This window comes from Augochlora pura, chromosome 5, assembly GCF_028453695.1.
Source record: "Augochlora pura isolate Apur16 chromosome 5, APUR_v2.2.1, whole genome shotgun sequence".
Lineage (NCBI taxonomy): Eukaryota > Metazoa > Arthropoda > Insecta > Hymenoptera > Halictidae > Augochlora > Augochlora pura.
Genome location: NC_135776.1, coordinates 18,730,731 through 18,744,837, shown reverse-complemented (window position 1 = coordinate 18,744,837; position 14,107 = coordinate 18,730,731). Strand labels below are relative to the sequence as shown.

At 42.8% G+C, this 14,107-nt stretch overlaps 1 protein-coding gene across 1 annotated transcript in view; it reads left to right on the top strand.

The window, feature by feature from the left end:
• Positions 1-5,976: 5,976 nt before the first annotated feature.
• LOC144469766 (uncharacterized) overlaps positions 5,977-14,107 on the top strand; it is a 78,328-nt gene continuing 70,197 nt past the window's right edge. The window contains exon 1 of the mRNA XM_078180365.1: positions 5,977-7,269. Coding sequence (XP_078036491.1) covers positions 6,202-7,269 — 1,068 coding nt within the window. The 5' untranslated portion in view covers positions 5,977-6,201. The remainder of the gene's footprint in view (positions 7,270-14,107) is intronic.

Sequence of the window (14,107 nt, the reverse complement as noted above, 5' to 3'; positions counted from 1 at the left end):
GCGAGATAATTTCAAAGATCCAGTTTTTACGGGACAGCCCGCCGATTAGGAGCATCCGATTATCCACGCGAGGTGCGCGCGAAGGCCTTAATTCGCGCGGCCGGGGTCCCCCCCCCCTCTCCCCCCTCTCCTCCAACCGGCCCATTGTTCTCTCTTTAATTTTCGAGGCGGGTCGGCGATGTTCTCGCGGCGCCGCCGGCCGATGATTAGAAAGCGCTCGCCGCGGACTCCGGCGAACGCGTTGCAAAAATGTCGCGAGCAGCTCTCTCGAAAAGTCATCCTGTGGGATCGTTCGTCGAGAGAGGGGGGGGGGACCGCGGTTCCGTTCGTTCGTTCGCGAACCAACGGCGATAAATTCGGTGTAAACGCGAATTCTGTTGAACCTGTTTTTGTTTTTTGTTTTTTTTTCGTTGTTTTTTCCCCGGAGATGAAAAAGCAAACACGCCGACGCGCGACCGCGCGATTTTATATCGAACGAACCGTTCCCGGAAAAGTTCGAAAACCACGGTGGGGGGGCGTTCGTCGATTGTTCGTTAGATTAGCAAAAAATGCTACGCCGCCGGACGGTGATTTTTCCTCAATTTTCATTCTTCGTCGTCGCAAGCAAGCGCGCGCGCGCAATCTTTGATAATGACTCAGAAGATAATTTACAGTAAGCCGCCGCGCGGCGCCTTAAGTCGCGGCGTTAAAGACCTCGTTTTCTGCCACCTAAAGGAGCGCGGTTATATCGCGCCGAGGCTATCGGCCCCATTCCATCGGCGTTCCCTTCTCGGACTTTGCTTCGTTATCGTTCCGCCGCGGATTCTAATCCTTCGTAACTGGTAGGACGTCTCCGGGCGACGATCTTCGAAAATGGTTTTCCCGGCTCTCTGCGACGGCGGTTCTGTCGCGTTTTCATGCCTCGTTCGCGCGTCGAAGGACGACTTTTCCGACCTCGAATCGAACGGTTGTATACAGGCTGGACTGGCGGCGACGGTGTTCAATGGCTGGGTCTATCGTGATGCGAAATACGAAACGTTTATTTCGAATGCGGGCAAGTTCGTTTTCCATTGTTTCGGGAGAATTGAAGGTCGGCGTGTGGGACAATTCGAAAATATTAATTTGGCCCTTGCGCTACTTTCACGCTGCATTGATTAGTAACGTGACGTTAATTAATACGTTTCTTGATAGGTTAGAGCAATTTTCGTTTCATTTATTGTTTTTATTTAATTTCGTTTCAAGACTTTGATAACTGAAGAATTCAATTCAATTTTGATTTAGATGAAATTAATTCTTCGCGAGTCTGACTCGTTATTAGATAATATTAAAAATTAAATATCGCCTAAAATTCATTTTATATTAATCCAATTTTGTTTATAAGTAATAACTATTTTTTATTTTGAACGTTAATTGTATCTATATATTGTTAAACTTATAAGATATGATGCACAGAAGGTATAGAAGATAATAACTGTACCATTTTGTACATTCTTTACTAGAACAAAATTCTGTTTTATTTCATGTAAAATCAATTTGTTATTTTTTCTACGTTCTTTCATAACGTCATAGTAATTCTGTGATGTATAGAGAAAATTAGATTCACACCATTTTCATAACCAATCGCTAGGCAGATGGTCAATTTTAAATCATTGGTAATTCTTAAGATATTAAATATTTATAATAAAAACAAATTAAACTAGTTAAGTCCTTAAAAAAGGACCTCCAAAAATTGCTAACCAAAGCGACAATTCTGACGAATAAATACATAGCACAAGCACCGAAAATATTAAAGCTAAAATTAATATTCTCGGCGATTCATCGTTCAGATCTTTCACGCGTTATATTCCAAAGACAATAGAGTCGCCTTTCGCAGCAATACAGTCATTTTCTAGGAATCCCGGATGCGTAAAAGTCCGCAGTCCGCGATCGGTGAAATCGCTTTCGCGGGATTTTGATTAACAGTTCTCCGTTGCGCGTTCGATTGTTACGTAAGAAAACGTTGTGCAAGATATCCAGGTCTCTCGAAGGCGAGAATTTTCTCCAAACTATTTTTTTCGACGCTCGGGGACCGGCGTGATAGGAAACGGGGAGAACGTTGGTTTGTCCCGGGACGTCCCGGGAGCACCGTTTCTGTTATCCGAAGGAGAACGCGAGCGCGGCGCGGCGAGTTCGTTACACGATCGGCGCTATCGCCGCGCGGATAGTTCGATTGGCTTTATTGAATTAGTATTCGCTCTTGGGTTTACCTCGCGATTATCTGACACAGGTTATCCGTGTATGTATCCGCGTTCGTTACGGCTGTCGCGTGTCAGCCGGTCGGAAATTATGAGAACAGAGGCGCGAGTTCGTTCTCCTTCGAGCGATTTCCTCGAAAAACGAGTTTCTACCGAGAATATTAATCTCTATACATCGAAACCGAGTATGCTCCTACCGAGAATATTAATCTCGCATCGAAACCGTGTATGTTCCTCGATTTATGCGAGGCGTCCACCTGGTTCTGTTTTACGAATGAAAATCGCGTAAATGGAGCCTGCGGCTACGAAAGACGAAATATCGAAAATAAAAGCTAACATGAATTCTGGAAACGTATTTTGGTTTCAATTAAATATTATTCTTAAATTTATTCTTGACATATGGTTTTTATTTAATAGGTTAGTATTGAATTAATTATTTATATTTAATACGATTATATAGGAGCATGACTTTGAAATGATTTTAGGAGAACAATTACTTTCATTTAATAAATATATTATAATGTGCAATATTATATTTATTATAATATATAATGTTGATATAATATTAAAATTAATATATACGACATTAGTGTTGTATTTAATAGAAAAATTTTTGAAAGAAATATTTGAGAAAAATTCAATAAATTCTATAGAAATGTGTTCTTAAATTATAGAAAATGGAATCGTACAAATATGACATTTCATTAAATTTTCATTTTGGTATCGATAACAAAGTAATTTGAGTCTATTTTGAGCTACTTTTGAGCTATTTTGAGTCTACAATTTGCGCACTATTGTGCATCAATACGGGGAAGCTTTTTAAATATTGAAAAAAATTATATTATTGCAATTCCCCCGTCTGAAATGGATCTGTCTTCGTCGAGCATCGCGAAATGTTTCACGCCCGAAGGATTCCCGTCGTTCTAAAATTCCCCGCCCGAAAAAGTGATTAAGCACGTGCGTCGCAAAATTCGACTCTAATCCGACGAACGCGCCCGACGTGTTCAACCATCCCGTCCCTCGATCAGAGAGAGGGGTCTCCCTGTCTCGATCATAACAGCCCGAAGGGGGGGGGGGGGTTAGTTTGATCTCAGATAGGGCTGGAATCATGGGGCGTAACAGCGTAGGGAGCGGCACCGCAGACCGGGGGAGAGATATCCTCCGGTGGGGACGCTGAAAGTTCATTTCTCCATTTTCGTGTTCCAGCACGTTCGCTTCTTTTTCTTTTTTTTCTTTTTCGTTGCTCGGTCTCGAAAAATCCTCCGACGCGATTAAACAACGTGCATGGGCGCCACGGGATTTCCAAAAGAAAAGTCGACGGTAATAGAGAGCGAAAATGTAAGGGGGGACGCCGGGACGATTCGATTACGCGGTGCCCTAAAATCGATCAATTTTCGGTTAACAATCTTCTGTAAACGTCTTTGTGATTACGTTGATATTTGTAGAAAATAGTACCGATAATTGCGAGCGCGATAACGCTGTTTATAACTTTGTTTATTAATGTTTTTCATTGTATGTTTTAAATAGCCATTTTACACTCGTTAGTATTTTTATACACTTTGATTCGCTTTGTGACGACTTTGGCGCTAAACTAAAAATTCTTATACCGAGTTCTAAAATTATTTTTACAGTTCTACGTCTTGTTTATACGTTTAAAAAACTGTTAAAAGTATAACCGTTGCATCAATCGAACAAAGCAATCAGTCAGACAAATTATATTCTGCCCTTAAAATCACGATAGCTTAAAGAAATTACATTAGAAAAAAGTCAATTAATTTTCGAAAATTAAAGAATCGAGTAACAACATTAATATTCCAATGAATCAGAGTACACCGTATAAAATTAAAAAACGCTTCCTAATATCGATTGAGCGGAGAAATGAGAAATTCCTGCCGATTCCTGGAAACCAGGTGGTTATCCCGCTATTTTCCCTAAGGACACCCCAAAATGGCGGACACTCCCGACACGCGAAGGAAGTTCGCGGCTGGTTAAATAACCGGTTTCCTAATTCGTCGCGCCGTCCGAGCCGCGCGCGCGCGCGCGCGCCCGCGCTCGTGTCTAATTGCATACCATCTATGTCGCGCCGCCGTTTTAACACCTGTCTTACGAAAATCCATTAGCGGCGCGCGCGCGTGATGCGCCATGCCTCGAATAGTCAGTCAGTCGACCGTGGGGTGGAGGGGGGAGGGGAGGGGAGGGGAAATTTGTAGCTGCGGTCGCGGGTACGCGCGGCCGGCCCCGTGATTACAACCCCTGTATTCGCGCCCCGCGATCATCCGACGTAACTGAAACGACGCGAAGAATTATGCTATTGCGACGTGCCGGCGCATCGCGAACGCGATCCGCCGAAAATTTTTATCATTTCTTTAGTGTACGAGTGTGTTTGGAATATTTTAAGGTAGCGAATCTTCCGTGTGTATTCGTTCAGTTGTTTCTTTAGCTATTCAGTTAACTATTTATTTATTTGCTTATTTATTTATTTAGTTGCTTCTTTAGCTATTTAGTTAACTATTTATTTATTTGCTTATATTTATTTAGTTACTTCTTTAGCTATTCAGTTAATTATTTACTTGTTTGCTTATTTATTTATTTAGTTACCTCTTTAGCTATTTAGTTAACTATTTATTTATTCATATGCTTATTTATTTACCCATCCACTTATCTATTCGCATAGCTCTTGACTCGGCCATTTACTTATTTATTTATTTTCTTATCTATTTACTTATTCACTCGCTTATTTATTTTCTTATCTATTTACTTATTACTTATGCATTTAAATATGGGCATTTGAAACTCGGAGATTATCGAAGACAGTAACAAGCCTCGCGTTTGTTGCAATTGACTGCGTTAACGTTTAAATATTTACGAAAGTAGAATAGAACTCCAACTAAAATAAAAGCAACGATATACTTAGCTTATTAATAGCAAACGCCACGCGCGAAACTCGTTAAGGTACGGCAATATTTATTAAAATTATATTAGCATAAATTACATAAATTTAAAATATAAAATTCTATAAATTATATTTATTAGAACAAAAACTGCTAGACTGTTGCTCGTTTAGATTAGATTTCTGAGGAATCGGAAGTAGCGCCATTTTTCTCGCTCTTCTCCGTTTACCGCCATCTTGGAATCGCGCGGCAACAAGAAATGTTCGCGGAAAAACGTGTCCGCGTTCATGAAACCGGCGGGCTACTCTGTCGAGCGAAAGAAATTCGGCCTACTGTTCGGCAGCATTGGTTTCTCAATTATATTCCCTCGTCGTGGATTACGTAACGCGAGGTGTCCCGGCGCGAGGAGCGTTACTCCACGCGGAAAGAATTCTCCAAGGCGAAGAAAAGGGTGGCGGGGTCGCGTCACGCTCGCAAGTAGGAGAAACCAATTTCGTAGGTGAATTTTAGCTACGTATTATCCTCCGAGCAGAGCCTCCCGCCCCTGCCGTTCGTCCGCCGCCCCCCCCCCTCCCCCCGGTCGCAGTTTCCACCTACTTGGCCGCTAGTCCATTAGCGAGGCGCCCTCGTTTAAACGTTTCCGCCGCTTAATCGCGCATAGCTAATCCCACTTTTTCACCTTCCCCCCCCGTCGGGGTCTTTTTCTTTTTCCAGACTTCCACGGCGATTTCTCCGTTCCGTGGCCGGAACCCGTGGAGGCGACGACGACGTCGACGACGACACCGAGGCCCGCCAAACCGTCGCATCGGCGGATAGAGTTCGTCAGCCGCATACCAGCAGCAGCAGCAGCAGCAGCGGGCAGCAAGCCCGCTCTACTACGCGAGGATTGTGTCCGTGAATTAGCAAGTGTCTGTGTGGCCGCATATACGCATAGCGCGGCTTCCTATCCGGGTGCATCATAGAAGGATAATGCCGGCGGTGGTTGTCGGTTTCGGTGATCGACGACGATGCGAGTCGGTGAACTAGTGTGACAGTGTAAAATCGATCGTCAGAGAAACCGGCTAGCCGGGCGGTCCTCTAAATATAGGCTGGGAATAATGGCCAGCGCGACAATGGGTCTACGTCGCAGAGTGCCGGTGAACAATTCGCCGACCCCGTCGGGCCAATCCGTGTCCGCGTCGGGCGGGTCCAGCAGCAAACGGTCGAGGTCCGAGAACAACAACAGCCCGTCCCACGGGAACCTGAACTCGATGAACGGGACGCGGGACGAGCCGCCGACCAAGAAGTCACGGGGCACGTCGACGAGCGCGACCAAGTCGTCGTCGAACTCCTCGTCGCCGGAGGTCAGCCCGTCGTCGAAGAGCCGCGGCGGCTCGGTGTCGAGGTCCTCGAAGACCGCGTCGCCGGCGGCGGGCAACGGGACGGACGCGAACGGCGTTCTAGCCGGCAGCTGGCCGGCCCAGGCGAACATGTCCGACATGTCGACCTACGCGTCCGTGCCCGGCCTCGGGATGGCCGCCAGTCCGAACGGCGGCCTGTGCGCCGGCAGCCTCAGCATGCCCACCCCGATACCGTACATGTCCACGTCGATGGCGACGTTCGTCGGCAACGCGACCAACCTCGGCAAGAGCTCGTCGGTCTCCTATCTGGACATCTCGAACATGACCGGCGGCTCGCTCAGCTCGGGCGCGGCCGGTTTGAATTCGGGCTACGTGGCCGGCAACGGGAACGCCGGGAACGCCATAGACGCGAAGACCGGCGTGCCCATCCCGTTCCCCGGGATCGCGTCCGGCGTGAACGGCGACTACGGCATGCAGCAGAAGGGCCAACAGGAGAACGCCGTCGGCCTGCCGAAAAAGTTCCAGAGCGACGGCATGTTCAACGCTTACCAACCGTGGGTGATCAAGACATACGGCGATCTGGCCAAGACCAAGACGATCACGATCAAGAAGTACGCGCGGATACTGAGAACATTGAGGGGCGAGGAAGTGAACAGTGCGGAGAACAGCAAGTTTCGGTTTTGGGTGAAGAGCAAGGGCTTCCACATCGGTCAGCCGGAAGGATACGACGCGAAACCGGCGGACAGGATTATCGGGCGTCATGCAGTGACGAGTCCTGGATTGGATCCACCGCTCTACGTGCCCACACAGCTGCCGCACAACAAGGTGAGTCTGTCTGTCTGTCTATGCTGCTGGCTGGATTATCGGGGCTTTTCGTGGCCCGTCGTCGTCGTCGTCGTCGTCGTCGACGACGACGTTGCCACCAATTCGATCGGCTACAGTTTTGCGGGGATGTACGATCGGCTCCGTCGAATTCACCGGCTGTTTGATTTTTCGACGCGCACGCCCGTTTATTTGCTTACCGGAACGAAAAATTTCCAACGCCGTCGCGACAATAGCTACGGCGAATCCCGATACGCGAATGTTTCGAATTTTTATTTTCAGGATATCATTTTTTCCCGATTTAGCGGACGAGATAGTTTTCCGGCAGTGCTCACCGATATTGAATTAAATGTTACGATTTTTATTCCGGGTATACGATTTTTATTCCGAGAGCAGGTACGTCACGATTTTCGTTCGAAAATCGGACGCAAGGAATCGGTTCGAAGTGTATAATTCGAAATCATGAACCCGGTGTGCTCGGTAACCAAACGTTTCCGAACGGAGCCGCGCTAAAAATACATCATATTGAGTTCGCACATTTGTCCGACGACGCGCCGAATATACTCTAACCGCGTCTAAACACGCCTCGCAGTCTTCGGCGCTCGGCTTAACCCTAAAACGTACCCCTTCCGTTCTTTCTTTCGCGTGAGCGACGCCGCGCGATTGCGCCCGATACGAAATAAAATCTTGATATAACCTATAATATTTATATTGCATATATAATACATATAATATACGTGTGACATATATATAATATATGTAACATATATATTATGATTAAAACATTGAGGATTTCCTTGTCTTCGTAACTCATGTTGAACTTCATAATTATATTTTCGAAATAATAAGTAATATTATCTATATTACATATTATTTATTATTTTGAAACGATAAAATATGAAGTGCAACATGAGTTATGAATCTATATCGTATATATTATGCATGCTATGTATTATCTATATTATATGTAACATGTATAGCGCGTATGATATATACAATATAGATTATATTGTATAACGTATATAATATACATAATATTATCTATATTATCATGTATAATATATATAATATAGACAATATTATATAACATATACATATAATGTAGATAATATTATGTGTATATATATATACTAACATATATAATATAAATAATGCCATTTATTATTTATTAAAAAAAAACTATGAAGTATAACACGAGTTGCAAGGAAATTCTAAGTTTTAATATTTATCTACAAGCCCGTAGACAATTGAAAAATGCCAAGGGGTGGCCGGGAATCCTGCGGGGTCGTTCTAGGGTTAAATCGCAGATCAATTTGAAAATTTTGACCCAAAAACGTCTTGAGAACGACGCAACAGCCCCTAGACCATTTTCTGCTTCATTGACTGATCAATCTCTCGAGTGCCGTCTTTGGACAGTCGCGCGTCTTTTATTGCACGATCCCGTACACTGTACGATCCACGCTAGTGTCAATGAGATTATAAGTGCCGTGGCGATTAGGCTTGACCAAATGCACCTGAATGCAACAGATCGTTCATTCGACGATAATTCTAATAATAATTCAATGCAAATCTTGCAATCATAGGCTTCGTTATCTTGGATTTGCTTTGTTTCTAGGTAGACGTTTATGGCAAAAATATCTAGTCGAAATATAAAATTGTAAAAACATTAAAAGAATTTATTAGTATGGATATATTATTTTAAAATTATCAAAATTCTTAGAAGAAGCTATTTCTTTTTATTTAATCCCTTGCACTCGGGACTATTTTAATTCCAAAATCAAGATATTTGTTTCAATATACAAAATTTCTATTATTTAACAATTTATCGAATATAGACAAATTTAATATAGCAAAGGGTTAACTTCTGACGGAATAAACCTTTCATTCCAATGGCAGAACATAAATGCATAAATGTCAAAAATATAAAATATTATATAATAAGTTTGAGGGTAGTATAAGAATTGTAAAAAAGATCTAGTTCGACACAATAAATAAACAGTAGTCCAATAATAAATGGACAGATTTTTATGCCATATAAAAATCAATTCAATCATTTAATTCAACCATTTAAATAAATTAATACTGCGTCGGTATTTAACTCTATAACCACCTTATGGGGTTGTCAGCCACCCCACAACGTTTCTAAATTGACAACCGTATAAATAAATACTTGAAAAACAATATATAATATTTCCAATACCCTATCTCTAAAAACTAATATTTTACAACTTAACAACGCCCTCAACTCTGAAAATAAGTTAACAATACAATAATCTATAACATAATAATAACAGCTCGAAAAATAGACGGCGACTGTTCCACAGTTAACAATTCTTTTAATCTCTCCACTGCGCTCACCACAAAGTGCCGCACTTTTGTCAGAACCGCGTAAAATCCGTAGTCCTATGTAAAATAAGAGCAGCGTGTTTCCATCGGTCGGGCACCGATAAGAGAGAAAACATTAAGAGATCAAACGGTACTTGTCGAGGTCCTGTTCGAGCCGGACATCCGCGGCGCGCGCGGTGTCAAAGGGCTTTTCAACATCGGCCGCCGGCTAAATTGTTCGTCAAAATTCCGACTAAAGACACGCGTGACCCGGTCGATTAATACCCGCCATAAATTATCCGGTACGCCAATCAATTAGTCCACGCGAAGTCATAAAGAGAGAAACACCGTGGTGTGCGTGTATAACCGTGCCTCGCGTATCCACGTATCTGTGTGTGTGTGCGCGTGTGTGTAGAGTACGTATCCCGGGACCGGGTTTCTCTGGCCGCGCGCACGTTCTCTCCGCTCCCGCGATCCGCCTGTCGACCGCAGACGATTTCTCACCGGATTCACGCGGGCGGTCCACTGAAACGGCGGGGTTACGGGTCGGAAATTTATCTGGCGGGCAAGTAGAAAAGCCGCGAGAAATCTCGGGCACGACTGCTAGGAAAATGAATCGCGCGCGAGCCGGCTTGATGGAGGAGGAGGAGGTGGAGACGGAGGTGGGGGGGGAGAGGGGTTGTGGAAGCGGTGGAAGAAGGAGGGAAACCGGTAGAGAAAGAGGAAAAGGCGCTCGCCGCTCAGATAAGGTGGCTGCTTAATTACGTCTAATTACACGGATACGTAGGTAGCCGTGGCCGGCGGTGGCCAGCGGTCGTCGCTTGCTGAGAGAGTGAGAGAGAGAGAGAGAAGAGAAAAGGGAAAAAAGAATGTCGAGCAACGGCGCTTCGATCCAGTTGCCTCGGAGAGCTTGCCAGACTTTTAGAACTTTGTTCGCGCTGACCGCGCGCGCACGCCCGATTTTAAACGAGCTTTCCGAAATTTCTGCCGCGCGCCGATTATGCGTCCACCTAACCTCTATTCGGCTTTTAAAAAATCGTTCTATTATTTATTTCTATATGTTCGATCTTGACGTCGGCCATTTATTTTACTATAGAGTAATTAACTCTACGGTTTTCAATTTTCATAATATTAACAGTAAACAATATTTATTTTATCTATTTTACTTATTTTATTCATTAAGAAAGGTATCTAATTTTTGAAAAATTGTAGAATACTATAGGAAGCTTATAGTAGTACAATCTGATATTTTCACTGCAATAATAAATAACAAATTATTGGTTAATTTATAAAAGATCGATTTATAGGTTATGAGTAAAGCGTTAACCCTTTGCACTCGAATGGTGACTTTGAGGCATCGCTAAAATTGTCACAGCACGTTCCAAAATCATTTTTATATTATGGAATATTTAGAAAGTTATTAAAAATATAACTGTTGTTGCAGGAGTTACAAGATTCAATTTTATGAATAAAATTCATTATATACAAAACAATAACAACATAATAGTATATTTTTAATATGATAATAATATGATACTTTATTTTTAATATGATACTGAATTTTTAATATAATAATAATATAATGCTATATTATATTGCGTATATTAGAATTTTATTCAAAGTTCAAACGCTTCGATGTTCGAATATTATAATAACTGCAGAAAGCAATAGGAAATTAAAAATTTACACAATATAAAGACAGATATGTTTTCTACCATTTTCCAAAATTTCGCTGGAAAATATACGATTTTTAACAAGTTACATTATTTTTTATACGGTGTCATTTCTAAAAATGCCGGGCATTTTGCGAATGGCCGCGGCGCAACGAGAATACGTGTTAAAATTATCTTAATTCGCGTGCCTCCGTTTCGCGGGTTTTTATTCAAATTTGTACATTTGAAATTGAATCTATTTGCACGTACGATGCTTTTATAATTTCACAGGCGTTTAAATATCGGGCTCGTACGAAATATATAATTTGGTTCGGCGAAAATATCTCGGCTCGCGGCGGCGTTTTAGAGAAACGCGTGATTCGGATAGTTTGTTGATAAAAAAAACAGTTCTAGGGAGAACGTAAAAGCTGCTGGAAAAACATTAACAAGTTATCGTTAAGAAATATTTACTCCGAACATAGTAACAAAGTTATTCGAAACGTAGTAATATTTAGTTTCCTTTCGATTCCATTAGATAAACAAATAAAATAACTTTAAGTAATCAGTATAACATTTTTTACTTTATTATTAACATTGAACTTTTCGCGGTGAAAATTGTATTACTACACCGCTGTTTTAACCCTTTCTATTAGACATCAGAAATATTAATATCAAAACTGCAAGCAATATTTTTTATTTAAAAGAAAAATATATTTTTTCAAGCCAAGTTTTTATTCAACTTTTAACAAAAATCTTTATACAAAGCACTGACCATGTGCGAATTTCCAGCCGGCGCGTAGAACGCGAGCGTTCGCTTCGGACACGGTGCTCGCGCCGAAAGGGTTAATCGTGTATTCCAATTTTCTATTTTTAGCCCGTCGAAGGAGACTTACCGCGCGAAAGTTTATGAAAATAAAAACGTTCGTGTATCGCGTAGCCGTTCGGTTATTCGGAGTGAAACGTTCGGTTTCCGGGTCCATTGTTTGACTAAGATTAACCGCGAACCTCGCGGGCAACCTCCACGGAATTTCGCGTTATTTGGTGGAACGATCCTCGGGGCGGCTCGTAAATATTCGCTATAATTCGATACTCCTTGTTACCGGGGTGAATTTTTACTCGATCGTGTGAAGTGAACGGCGCTGTGTAAGTTGCCCGGTTATTTACCGCGGCGTGGGTGGGTAACCTTCTAATGTCAGTCGCACACCGGGGGAATTACATTTGTACGGGTGCGTTGGGGATAGCAATAAATTTCATCGATGCAATCATTTTAGCTGAATTATTTAGAAATTAGAGATTTTTCCTGAGAAATGCCGTAATATTATCAAATCAAAGAAATTAAATAATTTTAAACATTTTTTGGTATTAGTGACATCGTAGGGGTGCAAGCGCCTTTAAATCAAATTTTAGTCATCGAAATATTATTTGTTATATTTAAAACAGAGTATTAAAAATATTAGAAATATTGGAAATATTCTATATTATTTTTGGAACAGATTTCACTATTTATTTATACGTTTGCAGACAATTGAAAAATTCTATGGGTGCGCCGAGACAACCCCATGGAATCTTTCTAGGATTAAACAATGCTTTTATATTTTATCAAAATAACATTCGAGTATACACATGAATATAATAAATACAATTATTCGCGCCACAGTATCGCAATCCGAACAAATCTACCCGGAACTCCTTAATTCGGAGTAAATTCCCTTAAAGGAAGAAAAGCCTAAAGAACCTTTTTAAAAAACACAAGCACCCTTCAAAAAAGGAACTTTGACAAGTTCGCCGGTTAAGAAAATTTCGCGCGACATTTCGAGCGTGCGCAAACGAGCGAAAATGAATTCGACGAAGAAAGAGTCCTCTGGAAACATTAAATATTAATCACGGACGGTTGAGAAAATAACGGAGTTAACCCTTTGCACACTGAGGCACCACTAAAATTATTCCATCGCATTTAAAAATAATTTCTATACGAACAAAGTTTAGATTTAAAAAATTGTTAACTGTAAAACTGAATCAATTTCATACGTATAAAATAACAAATTTGTCACGTGAAATGAGACTGCTATAAGCTAGAAAAATGATCTTTCTAGTTAAAATGGCTGCGAGTGTTAATAATCATCGTGGGGAAATAGCCGATTCATATATACGAACTATACGCGATATAAAACTATTTCCCGGTCGTATTTTCGGTCGACGGTATAGCGACGCGAAGCCGTCGTCGTCGGCACGACGTCGGCCACAAAAATTCCGTCGGATCAATTTTTCGAACCCGCAGTCGCATTTTCGTCGACCTCCCGTGTCCCGTGCTCGTCTTCGACCCAGATCTCTCGCAGCTTTATCAAGCTCGCAGCAGTTTCACCGTCGCCCGCGCGCGCGCGCTCGGCTACCCGACGTAACACGGCCTTCGATGTCTCTGTGTCTGTGTGTGTGTAAGCGCCTCCTTCATTTCTCACGCCGCTCGTGGCTCGGCTCCCGTCACAAGTGGAACGAAGGAGGCGGAGGCGGCGGCGGATCGCCGAACGGTTCGCGGCGAAAAATTTCAGTCACGGGCCGCCGTGATAAATAACCGATAATAAGTTGTCCGCCGTGGCCCGGGCAACGCGTACGATAATCTATGATCGTCGGTGGTGCCCGGTTCCACGATCCGGCGCGCGGGATCCTCGCGGAAACGAAGAAACGGATCCCTTGATTGGAATCGACCCGGAACGATTTCCTCGAACCACCCGGGATCGTTTGTTACACCGCCCCGCTCTCGGGATTTTAGGGCTTCCTTTTGTGAAACGTCCGATGCTGGCCCGGCACCCGCGCGGAGACTTCTTCCTCCGTCCGAGATATCGGCTCGACCCACGGAATTTGTCCCG